Source organism: Volvox carteri (assembly GCF_000143455.1).
Source record: "Volvox carteri f. nagariensis unplaced genomic scaffold VOLCAscaffold_24, whole genome shotgun sequence".
Taxonomy (NCBI): Eukaryota; Viridiplantae; Chlorophyta; class Chlorophyceae; order Chlamydomonadales; family Volvocaceae; genus Volvox; species Volvox carteri.
In genome coordinates this window covers 633,571-653,162 of record NW_003307567.1, presented here as the reverse complement: position 1 = coordinate 653,162, position 19,592 = coordinate 633,571, and the positions used below count along the sequence as shown (strand labels likewise).

The 19,592-nt window shown below is 54.0% G+C and overlaps 5 protein-coding genes across 5 annotated transcripts; 1 reads left to right on the top strand and 4 right to left on the bottom strand.

The window, feature by feature from the left end:
• Positions 1-1,375: 1,375 nt before the first annotated feature.
• Positions 1,376-2,826, bottom strand: VOLCADRAFT_92089 (uncharacterized protein; the record flags this gene model as incomplete). The annotated part of the gene is made up of 2 exons (XM_002951468.1): positions 1,376-1,456; positions 2,530-2,826. 2 exons carry the CDS (start codon positions 2,824-2,826, stop codon positions 1,376-1,378), a joined length of 378 nt encoding a protein of 125 aa, XP_002951514.1.
• A 3,639-nt stretch (positions 2,827-6,465) lies between these two features.
• nuoAF1 (complex I intermediate-associated CIA30 protein, mitochondrial) lies at positions 6,466-8,776 on the bottom strand (the record flags this gene model as incomplete). Its single annotated transcript, XM_002951467.1, has 7 exons — positions 6,466-6,509; positions 6,825-6,920; positions 7,099-7,264; positions 7,605-7,725; positions 8,250-8,392; positions 8,465-8,566; positions 8,612-8,776. 7 exons carry the CDS (start codon positions 8,774-8,776, stop codon positions 6,466-6,468), a joined length of 837 nt encoding a protein of 278 aa, XP_002951513.1.
• A 209-nt stretch (positions 8,777-8,985) lies between these two features.
• Positions 8,986-13,786, bottom strand: VOLCADRAFT_75039 (uncharacterized protein). Its single transcript, XM_002951466.1, has 6 exons — positions 13,370-13,786; positions 11,920-12,118; positions 11,198-11,301; positions 10,582-10,832; positions 9,788-10,011; positions 8,986-9,505 (listed from the first exon to the last, which is right to left on the bottom strand). Exons 1-6 carry the CDS (start codon positions 13,692-13,694, stop codon positions 9,313-9,315), a joined length of 1,296 nt encoding a protein of 431 aa, XP_002951512.1. The 5' UTR covers positions 13,695-13,786; the 3' UTR covers positions 8,986-9,312.
• Positions 13,787-14,768: 982 nt separating this feature from the next.
• VOLCADRAFT_47022 (uncharacterized protein) lies at positions 14,769-16,521 on the bottom strand (the record flags this gene model as incomplete). The annotated part of the gene is made up of 3 exons (XM_002951465.1): positions 14,769-14,867; positions 15,683-15,921; positions 16,392-16,521. Coding segments are annotated over 3 exons (468 nt in total), but the record flags the coding sequence as incomplete, so codon positions are not given.
• Positions 16,522-17,037: 516 nt separating this feature from the next.
• VOLCADRAFT_92085 (uncharacterized protein) lies at positions 17,038-18,839 on the top strand (the record flags this gene model as incomplete). The annotated part of the gene is made up of 6 exons (XM_002951552.1): positions 17,038-17,189; positions 17,301-17,409; positions 17,530-17,609; positions 17,649-17,698; positions 18,460-18,506; positions 18,759-18,839. The coding sequence occupies 6 exons, from the start codon at positions 17,038-17,040 to the stop codon at positions 18,837-18,839; spliced, it is 519 nt and encodes a 172-aa protein (XP_002951598.1).
• Positions 18,840-19,592: the final 753 nt, after the last annotated feature.

Sequence of the window (19,592 nt, the reverse complement as noted above, 5' to 3'; positions counted from 1 at the left end):
GCTACTCTCGCTGCTAAGGAGACATCGAGTTGGTATTCACCAACATCCTTTGCCCAGCGCGCCCACTGGTCTTCGGAGGTAAGGTGCGAGGGACCGCGGGCCACAGTTTACAAAACAAATAATATTACTTTGCCTTGACGGGGCCGGTTAGGTCGGTAACGCGCCCGGTCAGCTCGTCGCCATCGACCTGACAGGATGAACGAACCGTATCGCGTGGCGTTGCGAAGAAGCCTCCCTGTACATCGCGATAGGTCAGCTTGGCTATTTGGTCATAGAGAATAACTAATCCTCCTTGAATTTTACATAAGCCGGCCCGTTAACTGACTGGATTTTGGGGTGCACAGCATCTGGCTAATCGTGGCGGATAAGTGCGCACAACTGGGCTTAGATGTCGTCCTATTGTTGATAGCAAGGCTCTACAATATAAACTTCTGTTACATGCCTGTCTCTTGGGGGCAGCAAGCGCAAGGACGCATTACATGCTGCTGCAATCGCGGCACTTGGCGATATTTGCAGGCTGATTGGCGTTAATTAGCGCGCGCATTGGTTTGACATCCTTAATTTGTATGCATGAACAGATATTCCAAGATATTCCAACAATAGGATTGTAAATGAGTTCATCATCGGGGCAATGACACACTTCAGCCCTACAGTGATTTATTTCCAATATTTCAGCCCCTGTAACAATAACTGAGCCACATGCGCCTGCATGTTTTGCAGTGGCATCTTCCTCAGGGTATTTTCCGCCCACCAATAATCTTGCCTGGCGGTGACGAATGAACGCCCCGTCATGTCCCCAGGCAGCCAGCAGACCGTCATGTCCCCAGGACAGGTCGGTGGTTGCTTTCAATTCTCTTTCCTATAGCATTCTACTGCAGATGTAAAAATTACTTTTAGACCTCTCGGTATAGGAAAAAGCAATGGAGCAGCGCGACGCGAAGAAAAAGGAAAACCGACAGCGCCCACCCCATGCTGGCGCAAAGACCAAAATGCAGAGCCCAGATATAAATAGGCAAAATGACAGGGACTCAGCCAAAAAAGAGATAGATACATTTAGATACGCCGACGCTGATCAAGCCTCGCTCACCAAGGCACAAGCAACACACCTTTTGATGGTGCTACCGTGCACGGCCGCCGATACGCCATAGAAGTGTACGCATAAGGTCAGATATACGGGCCAGTTTTACATGCCGTTATTGATGGATCCACAGATTGACTAAGTGGCAACAGGTAGCTACAGATTGATTGTTGGAGCATGTCACTTTAATACTGCAACAGATCGTTTATTCCTGCTTGTATGTAGCACATTAAACCAGAAAATTTCGGAAACCAATACATATTTATGAGATAGGCATTAAAACATCTTGCAACCTGACTACATGACTTGGTATAATTGTTGCGTCCCCAGATACGTGCGACCTGCGCGCGGAGGAGTCTTAGAATGGCTAGCGTAATCCTGCAGATCGAGATGCAAAGATGCAAAAAGATAAGGCAGGTAATGTACCTGGATATATTATTATATAATAATTTTGCATACTTATGGCTCCTGATACCTGGGCGATCATAGTCGTTAATGATGAAACTTACGTGGTATAGTATCGCAGCTGCGGGGCCGCAACTATTCACCCAAACGCCATGCGTCTCTATAAAAGTGACAAATATAATATATAATAAGTTACATTTTTTATCTTGCCGGCAGCTGGTGCTGTCCCTCTCCAAGGGTTTCATCCTACGCGTGCGCGGTTCTCGCAACATAGTCCCCCCAGTTGAGACGGAGTACGGCGTTGCTTCGGTCAAAGCTTCAAACGAATTCATCTCGGCATGGAAAAGCGCAGATTGGAAAGTTGCATGGATTTATTTTGAAAGTTTCTGCACTGGATACCCGCTCGCAGCAAAACGAGGGAAGCAAGCTCGCCGTCACACGATCAAAATCAAGAAGATCCGTTATACGGTAATGGAGCTGATCGAGGGTCGCAAGATGTAGAAGAGGTAATGTACGAAGGGAAGTTATGGCAAGTTGGGACAACGGTGTACTTCATCCGCGGAGTAGGTGGCGCGAGTATAGAGTCCGCAGATCACGAGTTGCGCGTTCTGTACACACAAAAGTCCAGGATCATCTTCGCCGCACCATTAAGGCCTGCCTGCCTGCCTGCCTGCCTGCCTGCCTGCCTGCCTGCCTGCCTGCCTGCCTGCCTGCCTGCCTGCCTGCCTGCCTGCCTGCCTGCCTGCCTGCCTGCCTGCCTGCCTGCCTGCCTGCCTGCCTGCCTACTTGCCTGCCTGCCTGCCTGCCTGCCTGCCTGCCTGCCTGCCTGCCTGCCTGCCTGCCTGCCTGCCTGCCTGCCTGCCTGCCTGCCTGCCTGCCTGAGCCATTGTTTTCCAGGTATGCACCAGTACACACACGCTGGGTTTCTCTAGGCCGACTCTGCCACGGTGGCGAGATGACGACTTATTGTCGTTCACGGGTTCCATCTCCTGTTGCGCACAGTCGCATGATGTCTCTAAGCCAAGCGGCATGGGGCTTACTCACACCTTTGCCTTAGACAATGCCTCGGCAAGGAGTATTAGTACTCGTTTCGCCACCTGTATGCAGGTATGTGCAGGTATATGCAGGTATGCAGGTATGCAGGTATGCAGGTATGCAGGTATGCAGGTATGCAGGTATGCAGGTATGCAGGTATGCAGGTATGCAGGTATGCAGGTATGCAGGTATGCAGGTATGCAGGTATGCAGGTATGCGGGTATGCAGGTTTGCGGGTATGCAGGTATGCAGGGGATCTTCTCCCATCCTGTCTTTCCAAGGTACTCCCCCCAGGTACTGGCGGCCATGCTCTTGTGTGTGAGCTACCACACAAGGAAAGACGGTAAAAATGACGTGACGTTGAAAATGATGTGGCATGCTGCGTGCTTCAGCGGAATGTGAGTGTACAAAGGTGAAAAAGGTGCTGTGGCTGCAAGTAGCCGATCCCAGGGTATTTTCGGCTTCGATGGTTGCCACGATGGCATGAAGCTTTTTTTTTGCGGCATATATTCCGAATTCGGAATAAAAAATTGTTCGCGGTCCTGAAAAATAAAAAATAAATAATGTTCCGACCGTACAAGTTCATTCCTCCAGCCAAAAATGGACTGTTTATGCCAAAGCCGCTAGAATCGTACAGGAGACATACATGTTAACCATATCATAGTACTTTAATGCCATGGATACTGTTAGGAAGGTCACGCCCGAAAGTCAACGAGGAATCGGACTGTTTCTGACCGGACCAAACGCTGCAAAATATTCGGACCTGAAGCTCCCAAAACGTGGAAGGCCATTAAAGAAACTATTTAAACTTCACTGAAGCCATTAGCGACGGTAATGAAGACGGCCTAGAGGTCGTAGGCAATGTGGACGCAATGCTGCAGCCAGCCGACGACAATGACTCCACTCCGGTTGTCACGAGCGGGCCAAACGTCAACGTTTATCATATGGAGACAATCGCGATGGGCCAGGAAACACGGGCGTCGAGGTCGATGGCAGCAGCGACCCCGATGCTGCAGCTAAGACTCCTAACCCCACACTCCGCGGCGCAAAGATGCCCCGACCACAGACGCAGCGGGTCGTGAAGGGGCAGAGCGACGGCGCGTGGCTGGAGAAGAAGGATAAGCATCCCCTTAAGTGGCAACTGTACTTCGGAGCTATGTTTACATGGGCGCAGTGCATTACTGCGGATGTGAGTAAGGGGGAGGTGCACGACATGGTGCGCTGCAGCCCATGCTCCCTGCACAAATAATCTGGAAAGTTATATAGTGTTATCTATCCACGTGATGCAAAACGAACGACGGTGAACGAACTCTATTTGATCAGTGCTTGAGTAGGGGTTAACTGGTCTGTGTTTGCTTGGGCTCTGCAACAGCAGTCCCCCGTGCGACCGGGGTTCCTGTCAAAGCGTCCAAGTGCGCGGCGCTTCCTGGCGTGCAAGAGACACTTCTATGGAGAGATTGCGGTGTGCGCGTGTTGCGATATTCCCCAACCCCTGTGTTTGTACAAACTAAACAAAAACTCATCCGGGGGGGTCGGGGGGGGGCGTAGCCCCCCCCAGCGCCTTGCAGATTCGGAATACTTTTATTCCCGTCGACTAAAAACCTATTCCTCCATTCGGACTGGAAAATTGACGGGCAAAAATGAAAAAAACACTGATGGCATGCATGGCAATAAGGTGGTTTATTGCCACGCCAGCATCGGCAAGCCTTGTATAGCTGCATGTCATGAGCTTACTCCTAGCTGCTTACGATGTGGGCTCCTAACCTTCTCGTTGCATGACCTTCTGCGACGTTCTGTGTGTTGCTGCCAGCGTGGCCATCTTCCGTGTTGGGGAAATGGCAACCAGTGCTTTTTTCCAACCCCGTCGGAACTTGGCCAAAAAACAGCTAGCTGGCCCGAAAAAGGTCATCCATCCGGCTGGTTTAACAGCGCTGGTGCGATTTTCCGTAAACTTTTAAGCTTTATGAAATGCACGATGACTTGAAAGGAGGAAATTCCAAAGGAGAAAATTACAAAACTGAAGTTCTTATAAAGTATGATTTTGGTTACTGAAGATAGCCACGCTGGATGCTGCTCTTCCCTGGACTTCCCCCTTCCGTTCCCCTTCTTAGGTCGGTTGGTCCAATCACCGCAGCCAGAGCATCATCATCATCATCATCATCATCACATCATCACATCAATAACCACATCAACATCATCATGATCTCATCGTCAGCATCACATCATCAAATCATCATCATCAAATCATCATCAAATTATCATCACGCCATCATCAAATCATCATCAACATCAGCATCAGCATCATCACATCAGCATCATTATCATATCATCATCATCATCATCATCATCCCATCATCCCATCATCTTCATCATCCCATCATCCCATCATCTTCATCATCCCATCATCATATCATCCCATCATCCCATCATCATCATCATCACATCATCATCACATCATCATCATCATCATCACATCATCACATCATCATCATCATCATCACATCAATAACCACATCAACATCATCATGATCTCATCATCATCATCACATCATCAGCATCACATCATCATCATTATCATCACATCATCATCATCATCATCATCATCATCATCATCACATCATCATCAACGCATCATCAACGCATCATCATCACATCATCATCACATCATCATCACATCATCATCACATCATCACACATCAGCAGCATCCCCATCCCCAGCACCAGCACCAGCACCAGCGCCAGCATCATGATATCATCATCATCACATCATCATCACATCATCATCACATCATCGTCATCATCATCATCGTCATCATCATCATCGTCATCATCATCATCGTCGCCAGCAGCACCACTGAGGCGTAAGATGGCATGCATTTTGCAAAGTATCCTCACTTCACAAGAAGAAGGAATAGAGTGCGGAGTAGTGGCCATCGAAGGATGGCCGTGTCAAACTTACTGTTATTCGACTCAACTCCTTTGCCTCCTCTCTTGCATGTGCTGCTTTCGTGGGTGCGGGGTACCTCGGTGACGATTAAGCCGTGCTCAACAGGCGTGCATCCGCAGGCAACCGCGCTTCGATTGCATCTTGCCTCAATTATTTAGGGAGAACCAGGGTATTGGGTGATTTTGATTTGGGAATTACAAAAGAGCTGCAACGAGGATTTACGAACAAGCCACAGGGAAGCTGCCGGCCATCCCTAAGAGCCGGCTCGCTGTAAAGAAGGAAGTTCGCAAAATGTGCCAGTACATAACGTGGCTGTTCCCACTAAGCAGATATGTTCGCATGGAAACTTTAAGCTGAGTCGAAGAAGGAGCAGTACAGTACCACCTACCACGGCTTGCGCCACCTATCCAACATCGTGTAGTAATGGTTTCTCACGCTTCCTTTAAAACTTCTAATAACCTTATCAAAACTCTTAAATTTTTTCCAGGTCTCTAGCTCTGAAGTTAACACCTTCCCCAGACTTGTCGAATACCTAGACAACGCACAACTCTAGGGAATCGATCACTGCCCCCCGTCGGGCGAACAAACCTCTGTCGTCTCAACACTCAAACTGTGATGTCTTACGGAGAATGTGGAGGATGTTTAAACGCACGAAGATTCAAAGTTCGCATGCAGTAAAAACCCCGAGCTGGTCGATAGTTTCCCTTTGACAGCTGGCGAGTTGCTACATGTCCTGATCTAGGAAATCGGAGTCCTTCTCGCAAACAGGTAATTGTTGCGCATCTCCACGTGCCGTCCCCTGCTTGTTGCTTGTTAGCCTTTCCTGGGGTTGCACATCCGGCGTTTAATTCTAGGAGCCTGGGTCACAAGCTATGCTGAAAAGCGCGCGCGGCAAATCGGCGGTTACACAGACGGATCCGACGGCCATGAGGTCATGACATACCAATCAGGTTCATGACCATGCACCAGCCAGGTCACATTAAACAACACATCAGTACCTCTACTCTACCGCTTTGATATCTCCATTCGACACTATCGGAAGGCCTGCCAGCCCACACCGACCCACAAGCTCAACGGGCGGTCAAGTCGCATCGCAGAGGTCGAGACCCGGAACACATCAACACGTCCCCCCCTTGGAACCCGGTGAAACGCAACTTTGTGTGTTTCAAACTTGCTGCAAACACCCAACTTGTTCCCACCCACCCACCCACTTACAGGCAATCTTACCAACGACGCCATGACAAAAGCTCATGAGACCGCGCGCACCCACAAGGTTGTATAACATTGTAGTGACGTTCCCACGCACCAAGGAACATCGCGATAATGAACATCACCACACGCATCAGCCAGCTGCCTCACTTGGCCTCTGCCAGGCGGACGTGCACCAACAGTACACAGGAGCACGCCCCTGTGCCCGCTTCACAAGTTGGGTCCCCACCCACGCGGGACATCCGCCTGCGGGAGGAGGAGGGGCGATGTCTACATGTCCACATGTCCACCCGCCGCGGCATTCAGTTGCTGTGGCTCCACGCCGCCTCCCACAGCCTTCCTCGCCATCACCCATCCGGACGGGGATCTTCAGGGCCGCCGATGGGAGGTGGCGGGATCCTCGGCATGTCGTCATCACATCCACCCGCCGCCGGGCCCCGCGGCTCCCGGAACTCGAAGTATCCAGCGTAGGCCTTGCGAGCCGCCGCCGCGTCGCTGAGCTTGTAGGCGCCCGCTCTGAGGGACTCCAGTTCCAAGGAGAAGTTCCCCCCGGGGGCCATGTCCTCACTGGCAGCCATGGTGATACCGAACTGTAGTACAAATCGGGTGGTTGGGGGAAACGGAAAGGGTAACTGCCTGTGGGCGTGCCGGTAGGCCAATCATGGCCCAATAGCGCACGGCAATACTGAGCGACCACAACAATGACGCGTGCGGGGTGCGGGGTGCGGGGTGGGAAAGAGGGTTGAGGAGGATGAGGATGAGAATGAGGATGACCAGGATAATAATGAGGCAGGGACTGCCGCATTCACAGAGACTCCAGTTTCAACCTTGCGGCTATGCTCATTCACTCGTTCAAGCACGCATGCACGCACGCAAGCTTACAAATACAGTAGATACATACATATAAACCCATTCACACCTGGGTCTTACCGAGATGATGTTGTGACGGGGCATTCCCACCGACGTGGGCGCATAGTGCGTCACCAGCCGCCCACGGAACGTGAAGACGAAGTCACGGAAGTCCAGACGAACGTCTTGCCAGGCTCCAGGGCTGGTACACAGCAGCAGCCGCACGCCGCAGCAGCCACAACACCGCACCGCCGCCGGCGCACCGGCATCGTCACCGCGGCAGCAGGGATAGTGGTTGTAGCGATGGTGGCGAAATAGCGATTGATGGTGGTGATGGTGTAGTGGTTTTCGAGAGGTTTTGAACAACATGAAGGGAGGCGGGAGGTATAGCACGAAACGAAGGGTGGGGAGCATGACTCATGGGACACAGCGTGGGCTGGCACCCGCTCGTGCCTGGCCTTTGCGCCACGCGGCTCATTGCCGTTACACCAAACATCCCCGTAAAGAGCCACACATGTTCTTGCTATTCACTCCTCCAGCACTTACAACTTCATTTCATAATTTTTGACTCGTTCGGACAGATACTGGGATGTTTATCTGGCACAAGGGGGAGGCCTCCACCCACTTTTCAGAGTTTGGGTTGAAGGGGTGAGGTGGCACCCCGCCAGTCGCACCATGCAACAGTCGCTCTCAAATGCGCCTCTGGCGCTTCCTTCGCTGTCCTACCTCGTTTTCAACGTTGCTTGCCACACCTCCTCATCTCCCCCAGTCAACTGGTCCAAGCGGATGTTGGCTAGATATGTGTTGCCATCACCGCGCAACCGAATATCCAGAAAGTCATATTTGCGAAGGTTTAAGGGCTGGGAACGCTGCAGATGGCGACAATACATGACACAGGTAAGGGGCATTGCCCATCCCAGCTAGGAAAAGCAACGCCTCACCACTTGATTGATGCCACAATACCCTGATCGGATAAGTTTTGAATCCTCTAGCACCTCCTTGGAATAAGTTCCTGAGAACACTGCGGTCTGAGGTAACAATAGCTGTCAGGCAAACAGAGTCAGTCGTAGGAGTGGGCTGACACACACCTTTCCGCTTTCGGACAAGTGAAAAGTTGCCTTCGACAACCCTCCAAAACTTGCATCCGAAAACACATTCCACGCAGCTACATCGCGCTGTGTCTTGAAAGCATACAGTACTTTCGGCTCAGGTGTAAGATCAACTGTGCCAATAATAATGATCGTAAGAAACATTAGTATGTAAACCTATGCGGATGTGCTGGCGCAAACCTGAGAAAAATCGGTCGACTGCTCGCCATGCCCTGCGAAGAAATCCCGATCCAGTGCCCGCAAGGCTGGTCATTGCAGGATATACATATCAATCGAATTATGAAAGGTTCCAAAGCTGGCTACGGGTTCCAACGCCAAGCCAGTTGGGAAGGGAAAGAACAAATTGCAGGGTTCAGATTACTGTAACATCTGCCATACTAAGTGCCGAAACCTCCAAATCCGATAAGAACAACACACCCGAGCAGAGACGGCAAGCCGCTTACCGGGCTAACGATTAACGGACAACTGAGAATCCTCGTCCCTTCACCAAACCTCTCCGTGACCCCTTCCTCCCTGCTCTCTTTCACTTCAGGCTCATTTTAACCAATGGATAAAAGAATTCTTCTATCTTTGTAAATTAAAAATTGGCAAATCCTTAGCCCCCTCCTGTCCCTCCCGCTTATGCTATCCACCTCACTATCCTCTCCCCTGCAATCCCAACGCATGTGCAACAACTGGCCTCAGTAAACATACGGGACGATCCGGTACCTAACCAGCGCGCAGTACTTGTCCCAATCCTTGCCATACTTTTGCCGGCAAGCATGCTCGTCGCGGCGTTCCCGGTGTATCAGCAGCGCGGCGAAGTAAATGCAGTAAAAGTAAGGCACAACGGCTGAGAGCCCGGCAAGTCCTGCCGGCATGCACCAAGCAACCCTGCGAGCGCGGAGAAAACAACCAAACAGGTTCCACGCAGGTTCTACTTAAAAAGATAAACGTATATTGAGACCAACGTGAAATTATCTTATAAGTATAAAGTCGAGGTCAACCCAACATTGAAAGACCACCGACTGTTGTCCAAGCCGGCCGGCGCACCCGCCTACTAAAATTCACCCGTCCACCCGATCCCCGCACCCCTCCCATTCATCCATGCCAACCCAACCCAGTAAGCCAAGGAAAGCCCAGTCCCAACCCCCCGCCTGCACGGAACGGTCTCACCCCATGATCCAGTCCCCAAAGTAGTTGATGTGCCGCGCCGTGCCCCACCAGCCGCTCACGATTAGCGATGTGCCGCGTTCGGTCTTTAGGGTGCGCAGGTGAGCGACCCGTGGGTCATTCGGATTGGACCGGAACATATCCTTCTGGCTGTTGGCGCCTCGGAAGATGTAGTAGCCCAGGGCCTTGACTGCCAGAACCAGCACCAACCCCAGGACGGACAGATGCTGCACGGCAGGCGACAACATTCCCGCAACACACGACACGGTTTAACATCACCAGCATTTCCTTCTCGCGGCGCAGTCACTTTCAAAAACAAGCTCATACGCGCACGGCAGAGGGCGGAAGGGATTTCAGGGAGGTGCAGGATGGCGGGCGGGTTAAAGCGAGCGGCGGCGGCGGCGTGGGGGACAACATGAAACACATATACTGGAGAAGTGCATTTGGCCGCACTGCTTGACAAGAAGGGGAAGGAGACGGAATCAATCCTGCGAGAGGTCGGAATGTAACCTAGTATTGATAGACATCCCGGACCTCATGGACAACAATAGAGTAGTATACGTCTGTGACCCCGCAGGTAGCACCCCCGGGCAAATACGTACAAAGTAAAGAAGCACCACGCAATCTGGCCGGACGGACTGGCAAACACACAAGACCGACAGACAGACAAACAAACACAAGGAGAGAGACACACACACATACAGCACTTCGTTCTCGCGGCTCACCTCATCGAAGCGCAGAGAGACAGAAATGCTGGCAGACAGACAGACCTGACAGACAGACAGACAAACACGCACCTGTGGATGGTCCACCAGGTACCTTGCAGCAGACGTGAAGGTGAAGGGCACCCAGGCCAGGTCGCCAAACGCCAGCATGAAGCCAAAACCATCCGTAGTGATATCCATGGTGGTCAGGATGGCGCGCTCACACCACAGCGCATCGATGATGTAATAGAGCTGGAAGGCGTTGACCAGCACCATCGAGTTGGAAATGGACCCGTGGTTCGCCAGCTGCTTGTGCGCCATGCCCAGGTTCAACAGCGCCCAACCTAGCCGGGCATGCCGAGTTATGAGTATGGGAGGGATTGGGTTCCGTTAGGTCGGTAAGTGCACGGTTGGTTTCGGAGAGGTGGACTGACGATATGCGGCGAAGCAGGTGCCTCAGATTCACATATAAACACACACACACGCACACACGAGCCAGTCAGCTCCTGTATCAATGTCAGTTCCTGCGCCGGGAAATCAACGTCCGGTGTTGTTGTAAAGGTGGCAGCTGGGCCCCCTGAATGAACGAAACGCGGTACACGCGGGATGGAACACTTCACCGGCCACGTCAATGAGCTCAAAAAAACCGAAGGCGCCAAGCTCCATGGGGCCACTGAGCTCGCGCCCATAAGGTGCCCTGCCAACTCACCGATAAGACCCGGGTACAGCTCGCAAAATTCCTTTAGATCGAACCTGCCTCCCAACAGGCGCGGGTTCAACTCCCGACCCATCCAAAAGTCGTAAACGGGGTACCTTCATTGGACCATCCGCCACAGCGGCAAGAGTGGCGGACGCATGATGGCGATGGGCAGGGAAGACGGGAGAAAGACATGGGGGGGCCGCGATATGTACGAAATCTAAGTGGAGGTGGACAGGGGAAAAGAGCGCTCGAAATGTGTGTGCGCGCATGGAGATGAGACAGATTACAGGAGAGGGGCGGAGAGGTATTGCGTCTTGACAAGAACGTAGAAGCTAAAATGGTGGGAGAAATGGACGGCGGCATGACGGGGTGTCTGTAGGGCGGATGACGGTTGTCAGCCGCTCACTGGCCTGGCTGGGGTCATCTCAGACGCAGCGAGCGAGTCTAGTCCCCTTTACCCCATCCCTTGCGCCATCACTCTCCCTGACTGCGTCTCCTTCCATTTCCGTTCACGACTCCATCTTCACGACACGCCATCATTGATTCGTTGCATCCCTTTGTGTCAAATTTAGTTCGCAAACGCGGTGAGGTTCATGTCTTGACTTTGTTGATGATGCGCTTCTTGAATCTTCAGCTCGAAGTTGCATCTACTGCAGGACACCCGATGAGGACACTCACCCCAGGGCGTGTGTCCCCGGCACTACCACCGACCCCGGTGAGAGACTACTTACCCGGTATTGCCATGGCTGCTCAGCAGCAGGCCCTTCTGAAACGATGAGACATACAGATACACAGACAATGACGAACTGAAGATGATGGACGCCGTCAGCAGCGGTGCAAACTGGTCGTACAACCAGCCCAGGTTCAGATACTCGGTGAAGAAGCCGAAGTAAAACGCAGCTCCGTACACCAGTACGAAAAGTCTGAATGCTGTACAGGGGGCGGATTACAAGATAACAGTCGCGGTGATAGCGCTGCAGGAAAGAGCGGTCGCGGCTTTGCATAAATGTTCATGTAAGTTGCTAGTATCAACCTTAAGAAGCAGAGTTCTGGACATTTTTTTGTCGGGGCACATGAAGACCGGTGGGGCTCTGGAGTGACAAGGCTTGCCTTGCCACCTCGCTCAGCAACGCACAGTTGTGGGCTCGAGCAGCCATCGGCCCCCTACACGAGGAAGGAAGCTAAGGGTCGGCTGGCCGGTGTTTCGGAGGTCCACCCGGTCCATTCAGCGCGAGCTCGCCAGTGTCATGGCAACGCTGTGAGCTCAGTCGAAAGCACCGAGAGCGGCAATCAGATCCCGCAGCACCGCTAATAAGGCGCAGCCCGCCCAGCTGCCGTCCTCTGTGGCTCTGCTGACAGTGCTCAATGATGGTCAATGCTGGATAGATCAGGCCGACCATCGGATTACAGGTCCATTGGTCCCTCCCTCCTCTGTATATCTCGAACCACCGTGGAGATCCCGGGCTGCGCCTTATTAGCGGTGCTGCGGGATCTGATTGCCGCTCTCGGTGCTTTCGACTGAGCTCACAGCGTTGCCATGACACTGGCGAGCTCGCGCTGAATGGACCGGGTGGACCTCCGAAACACCGGCCAGTCGACCCTTAGCTTCCTTCCTCGTGCAGGGGGCCGATGGCTGCTCGAGCCCACAACTGTGCGTTGCTGAGCGAGGTGGCAAGGCAAGCCTTGTCACTCCAGAGCCCCACCGGTCTTCATGTGCCCCGACAAAAAAATGTCCAGAACTCTGCTTCTTAAGGTTGATACTAGGCGGATTTCACGAGCGGGGACGCTAATGACTCCCTGCCCCGTTCCGTATCAGGATGAGCTCGTTATCGACTCCAACCCCCGACACGGCGTAGACAGCATCAGGTGCCAAACGTGCAATATTGGGCTAAGGCGACCTAGCCTGCGGAAATTTTCTCTGTCTGTCGTAAGGAATGCGGCGGCCACAGCTGTCAAGGGAGAGTAAGTGGCCTTGCAGTTGGACTGTAGTTCTACGCAGGTGTAGTTCTACGCAAGTTTGCAGGCCAGGGTCGGATTATTTCCAAAGTCCACTTTGATCTAGGCGAAGGGGGAGCGTGGAGCTATTCAAAATTCAGTCTGTGTTACCCCGCTGCCATAATGGGCCCCGCATCATGGTGTTCCATCTATCTGGTGAGTCCCCTCCCAGTGCACATTCCTTACCATTAAGTTTGTACGCAAGCCGCTTCCCATTGGGCAGCAGGACGCCCTCGGTTCGTTGACCCGGTAGCACCACATGCAGGAATGCCAGTCCGAAAAACCACGCAAGGTAGATTAAGAGCGCATCCCAGCTGTACCACTTGATGCTAACATCAAACGATGACAGTTTAAGCATTGGCCACAGCTGAAGACATGAGTTCTTGTTGCATCCTAGAATGAGCGCGTAGCAGACAGCGGGCAGAACAATGACAAGCAGAGCGGGGCCATACGGACCAAAGAATTCAAAATGATGTTCTTCCTTCGCAATCTTTCTTGCTTTATCGACCATGGTCTCAGTTATGCTTGCACCTTGCTTACACCGCGTTTTTCTCTCTAGGTCCGAAAAGCCGACTTTAGCAAAGATAATCTACAGGACTACAGATGCCGGCTTTTCGATTGGATATAGCTGTTATGCTGAAGCTGGCTAAGTACAGAAGCTAGGCAGCTGGCTGAACGTACGACCACTACAATGACAGCCGCACGGTCTACGCTTCCTCTGATGTATCCGCTCAAACCCTGCTTGTCCTTTAAGCTAAGCTTTACACGACAGCCGTGGGAGCCCGTGATGTGCCCCAAAGGCATATCACGTAATGTCTACGCCTGTAGGTGGCCTGTACTACGTCCTAACATGCCCTAACTTCCTGTAGGTTTCGGTGGCCCGAGCTGCCCAAGCTGCCAACACAAATTCACCGGTCTCCCCATCATGCCGGCCCTAGGCTGCAGCTGCTCTACCGCGCCTTTCTGGCTCTTACGTCCGTACATGTCGGTCGGTCCAGATCTCTCCCCTACAAGATGCCGCTACCTGGCTTTCCAAATTATCCCTCATGGCCCCTGGTGTGCCCCTAACGGGGAACCTGTTCGGGTGTACTTCCATCACGGCTTTCCCGCATCCTAATGCACTTCGCATGCTGCATGCATTCGTCCGTACCTGGTGTGGCGTTGTCAGATAAGTGTCAGTTACAAGGAACAACACCAGGTATCACTTAGCTCCCAACCAACAGCACATGTATATATGTATATTATGTACATCCACCCACGGTGCTGCCTCATTCTTGTCCAGGCAAGCCGTGTGTGTTATGCGACGTCCACTGACGCATCACGTTCCACTTTACCGTTGCGCACACATGCATAGAAAAAGTAGTAAGCAAGGATAAGCTGCTTTCGCCAACTAATACATGACTTGTCACCAGTTTCCCTTCCTTTCTTTTGTCCTCTGTTCCAATGCAGGTCCTACATACCAACAATCCTAATTTTGCTGATCTTAGGAACCTTGTCATCCCCTTCATAATGCTCCTGCTTCATCTTCCTGCTGCTGCGGTAGTAGCAATGGCAACAGGGGCTATGCTAATGTAGCTGCAGACGAGTACACCGACCAGAGGGCAATGGTGGAGTCCCGGGAGGAGGAAGCAAGCATCATGGTTTCGGGGCTGAATGCGACCGCCGTCACCTGGTTACGATGGTACTGTCCAGGGCGGGAGGAGGGGGGGAAAGCATGAAGGGAAAGAGAAGGGGAGGAAAAAACGGATGAAAGGAAAGGTGACAGAAAGGGAAGGCAGGACGCAGGGGCACTAGGAGAAAAGAAAGGAGACAAGCAATGGGGGCAAAAACAGCACCGCCAGCACCGGCAAAAGCAGTCGATGATGCTGATGCGACCAACGTCGAGGGAGGCGACGCAAATTCGGCGGAGACGTGGGTTTTCTGATCCGGTGGTCCCCCCGCTGGGACGGAATGCTGTGCCGTCCTCCTCCGCAAGATCGCCGTACCAAACTGAACCCTCCAAAGAGGGGATCCCGTAATAACTTCCGTATGTCAGCGGCCCACCGTGACCTCTCACACAACACCCCCGAGCAGCCTTAACCCAACTTCCAACCCCCAACTCCCTTATCCCACTGAAGCCCCACGTCCAGCTTCTGCCCATGCAGCGGTTCCTGTTTCCTCATCAGTCATACCCCAGCTCTCGTACCCATTCACTTCCTTCCTTACACCCACCCCAGCTATGTCGTTCAGATCGGCTCGGCTCGGCTCGCCTCTGTCCTGTCCTGTTCTGTCCTGTCCTGTCCGTGGTCCTGTCCGGTCAAGTGCCGTGCTTTCGGCTCAGTTCCCTTTCCCAATCCCACACCTACATCTCTCATCTCATCCCAACCACTGGCGATCTCTATTTGTTTCCATGGCCGTGTCATTTTTGTTGAACCCCTTATTCCTTCCGTTCAATCCACTGGGGCGGAGTGGGAGATATGGTATCTGCTTACGTAGGCGTATTCTTTCTGCCCAGCTCACCTTCAGCACTGCTAACGGTTCCCTCCGGCGCAGCGAGTAGAGCCGCACCCGACCGTCCCAGCAACCACACGCAAACAGCTTGCCGTCGGGCCGTATGCGTACGTCTGCCGTACCCGCCGCTCGAAGCGGCAGCTGCTGTGCCAGGGCCAGCGGCCGGGCCTCAGCGGGCTGCACTTCGCAGCAAGAGATCTTGTTGTCAGCCGACCCCGAAACCAAGTCATATATTTCCGTTGTACCACCTGCCGTACAGTGTGGCAGGAGCAGCGGCAAGCGCGGTTTAATGGAGAGTGCCAGGCAGGCCCCGGGATGAGTTGGGCTGGGCTGCAAACCTATGGCCAATGGCAGATTGTCAACGCAGGTCATCCCCTGACCCGTAAGCTGTCCAACCCACCCAACTCGCAACCCACGCTCCGAAACCAATGTAGCACGCAATTAATAAACAACTAATCCAAGATATTCCGCAAAGCATTTCGCGGTCCGCGCAGTGTTTCCGCTTGGGCTTCCGCGGCAGCGTTGCAGCGTTAACTCCGCCTTCCAGCCTCCCCCTCTTTAACCTACCCCCTTCCCTCTTTCCCGGCTGCCCTTCCTGCCCCGCCAGATTCCTCACCCGTCAACGGCGTCCCGGGGACCCCGCCGTCGCTGCATTGGCCCTCTTCCGCGGCGTCGCGTCCACTGCGGCCACCACGCGCCGCCATCCCTACCTTGGCACGTCCTCGGCACCTCGCCCGCACATCCAAGCACATAACCGGCTCCCCATGAACCCTCAGTGACGCGAGAGGCTCGCCAGGTTGGCGCAAGTCCCAAAGTGCCACCACGCCGTCTTCGTACCCTGCGGCGACGACCCGTGGGTCGGTCGCGTTCGGTGTCGTGCCGGCGCCGCCGGCAGCACCGCTGCTGCTGGCGGCTCCTCTTGGCGATGACGCTGACGCTGATAACAGCGGTGCCGGCGACGAAGCGGGCGGTAGGAACGCCAGCGCCATGCACATGCCATGTTTGGTTTCGGGCCCACCAGCACTGACGCGGCCTTGGCGGAGGTGTACAGCGGCAGCAGGGCCCTCCTACACACAGGGCGCAGAGGAAAGGGGTCAGGGAAGCCAGAAACCCCGAAACCCTGCTAGACAGATAGCGGAAAAGAAATTTAAATAGCCAGAAAAGCATAAAGACCTGGACAAGCCAAAATCTTACCCAGGCCGACCAGAACATTTTGGCATGCAAAAGATAGGCCTCATGGAGGGTGCCGCGACCGACCGCCAGTAGGTCAGCCATCTAGAGAGTAACACTAGGACTTGGGCTCTCGCTGCCCCTAGTCCAGAACCGCCCGCCTGGCTGCGGCTACGCCGCCTTGCCGTCATGCCATGCCTGCGAATGTTCATGCCAGTGTGCTTGCTCTGCTGTCTGTGTCCCCACCGACAGCTCACCGACAGCTCACTGACTCACCGCCGGGCGCCACACACACACTTCAGCAGGGTCATGTCCTGCGCACGCCACAAACAAGTCCTGGGCGCGGGTGGGGAAGAGGTATGAGGGTCGCGGCGGAATGAGTATGGCGGGAAGAGGGAGGGAAAGGAGGACATGATAACACGCGGCATGTGTGCCATCGGCACGTGTTCTCACGCAGGACTTGTGCTCCTTCTACTCTAATAGGGCATCCTGAGGCCGCGCACCTTGCCTTTGCACCATTACCCTGTCTTACTGCACTCCTCGTAAGCCCTTCATCACAGATCAAGGTCCGGGACTAAGCACGCAGTGGAGAGTGAGCCTTAAGATGGACCAATAACGAGGGTTCAAAAACAAGGTGATGATAGTGTCCAAGTTATCCCGGCTGTGGCCCGAACACTGACCCGCAGTTCACCTGCTGTCCCGCCTGCCGCGACCTGCGGTGCCGCCGCTGCCGGTCCGGAATCAGCTGCCTGGGGTTCTGCTGCTGGTGAGCCCGCTAACGCCACCGCCGCCGCAACACCAGCAGCAGTATTGAGAGGAGCCCATACGGTGCAGCGACAGAAGTTGAAGGACTCGGTGCGTAATTCGTGCAGAGGCTGCGCCCTAAGCGGCGTGCGACATGGAAGGGGTGTGTGCAAGCGTGATTTGGGAAATCAGCAGGTTGGTTAAACAGAGAGCTGCTACAAGAGTGTGCCGTCGCAGACATAAAAAATTCCAAGTCCAAGTGCTACACGCATCCGCTTTCTTCCGTACTTGGCAGGCCCATTGCAATTGCAACACTACAGCTCCCCGAAACGACACAAGAACATGTGAAATCGAGGACAAACCATCGACTCGAAGCACGGGAGCACACGAGAGGATATTTGACAAGTGAGGAGAGGTGATGTGCGCCCGGGAAGACACAAGGTACCACCAGACGCCTAAGGACATGTGCCCTGGGGCGGCTCCACGGAATGTCATGACGTCCGGAGATCGCCAAAACCCTAGGTGATGACTTGATGAAGGTGGCCGAAACTACAGATGGTATGGGTTCAAGGGCGCCAAAACGGACTTTCTAAGGGCAGCTATAAGGGCAGCCCCTGCAAGGGCAGCTGTCAGGCGCAGATCAGCCCCGACCCCAAGCCGTCACGACCTTTGCCGCGGGGGTCCTCATAGCCTCAAGGCACGTGCACTTCCGGCGCAACCCTCTGCCCGGTGCCTCTGCTGCTTTCCGTCTGCTGCCCAAACCCACATGTGCAGTACTTCTGGTTCTTCCCTGACCCTCCCACCCGGCGATTTTCGAAATTGCCGAAGTCCCTAACCAACCCACCTGTCCAATGCGCCGGCCCGTCCTGCAGCCCACAGCCGCACGCAGCCGTCTCGACCCTGGCTGGGGTGTGTGCAGGTGCGTGCAGGCGGGTGTTGGTTGATGTAACCCGACAGGTGGCCGGGTAAGGGCGGAGCAGAACGAAAACCTATCATTGAAAAGGATCACGTCCAGACGCGACGTAAGGAAATGCAAGGGGAAAAGAAGAAGAAGCCCTCACACCCCAAGCCTCATTCCCGTCTGGAGAGGTGACAGCACCGGTTGGACTGCCGCACTCAGTCAGGACCGGACGCCAAGCACGACCTGCTTCCCTCCGCCCCCGCTCCTCAGGAGGCAGGCAATCGCCGCCCAGGGCCCGCGCTGGTGCCGCCGCTGCCACCGCCGCAGGGACCACCGTGGCCGCAGCCATAATAGCAACAAAGCAGTTGCAGCGGCCAAACCATGCTGGAGAGGGCGTGGCACGGAAGGAAAAGAGCTCACCTCAACAGCACGCCGTAAGCTGCTAAGCATGCCAGGTGTAGTATCCCCGCATTGGCGTCATGAAGCCTGCGGCAGGGGGAAAATAAGCCCCCAACCCCAAGCCCATCCCAGGGGTAGAGCCGGCCGTTAAGCACCGGACCAGCACGGACCCAGGCCGGGCACAGGAGGGTAACGGGGGTGGGTGGGTATTAGGGGGTTCGCGTTACGCCGATTGAATACAGGAGACACCCCCCTTTATTGTCAGTTTCGTATTCAAACCTCAGCTCATGCTCAAATATCCGGAACGCGCAAGCCCATCCGCAGTGCATGGTGCAACGGTGCAGGGTGCGATTGGTGAGCGGAAGCTTACTTGGCCGTATATTCTGTGCGGCAGGAGGCAAGGTCCCATAGCCTCAGCTCCCCATTGTTGTCCCTGTGGTCAAGCAGCCCAGTACACGTGCGAAACCAGACGCAGTGTGCGACAGGTGCAGGTATGGGGGATTGCTGATGTGTGTCTTTTCCTTGCTTCGGCTGGAGTCAGGATAGGCGCAAGGATCATCATCCCCACCCCTCTATCAAGGGTTAAAACGGTGGGGAAGCGGGAACTTGGGATTGAGTACGTGGAGCGTACCCTGCGTAAAGGCGATCTTCCGATAGAAACGCGAGGCTCTGAATATCGCCCAGGTGCCCGCGGAGCACATGCAC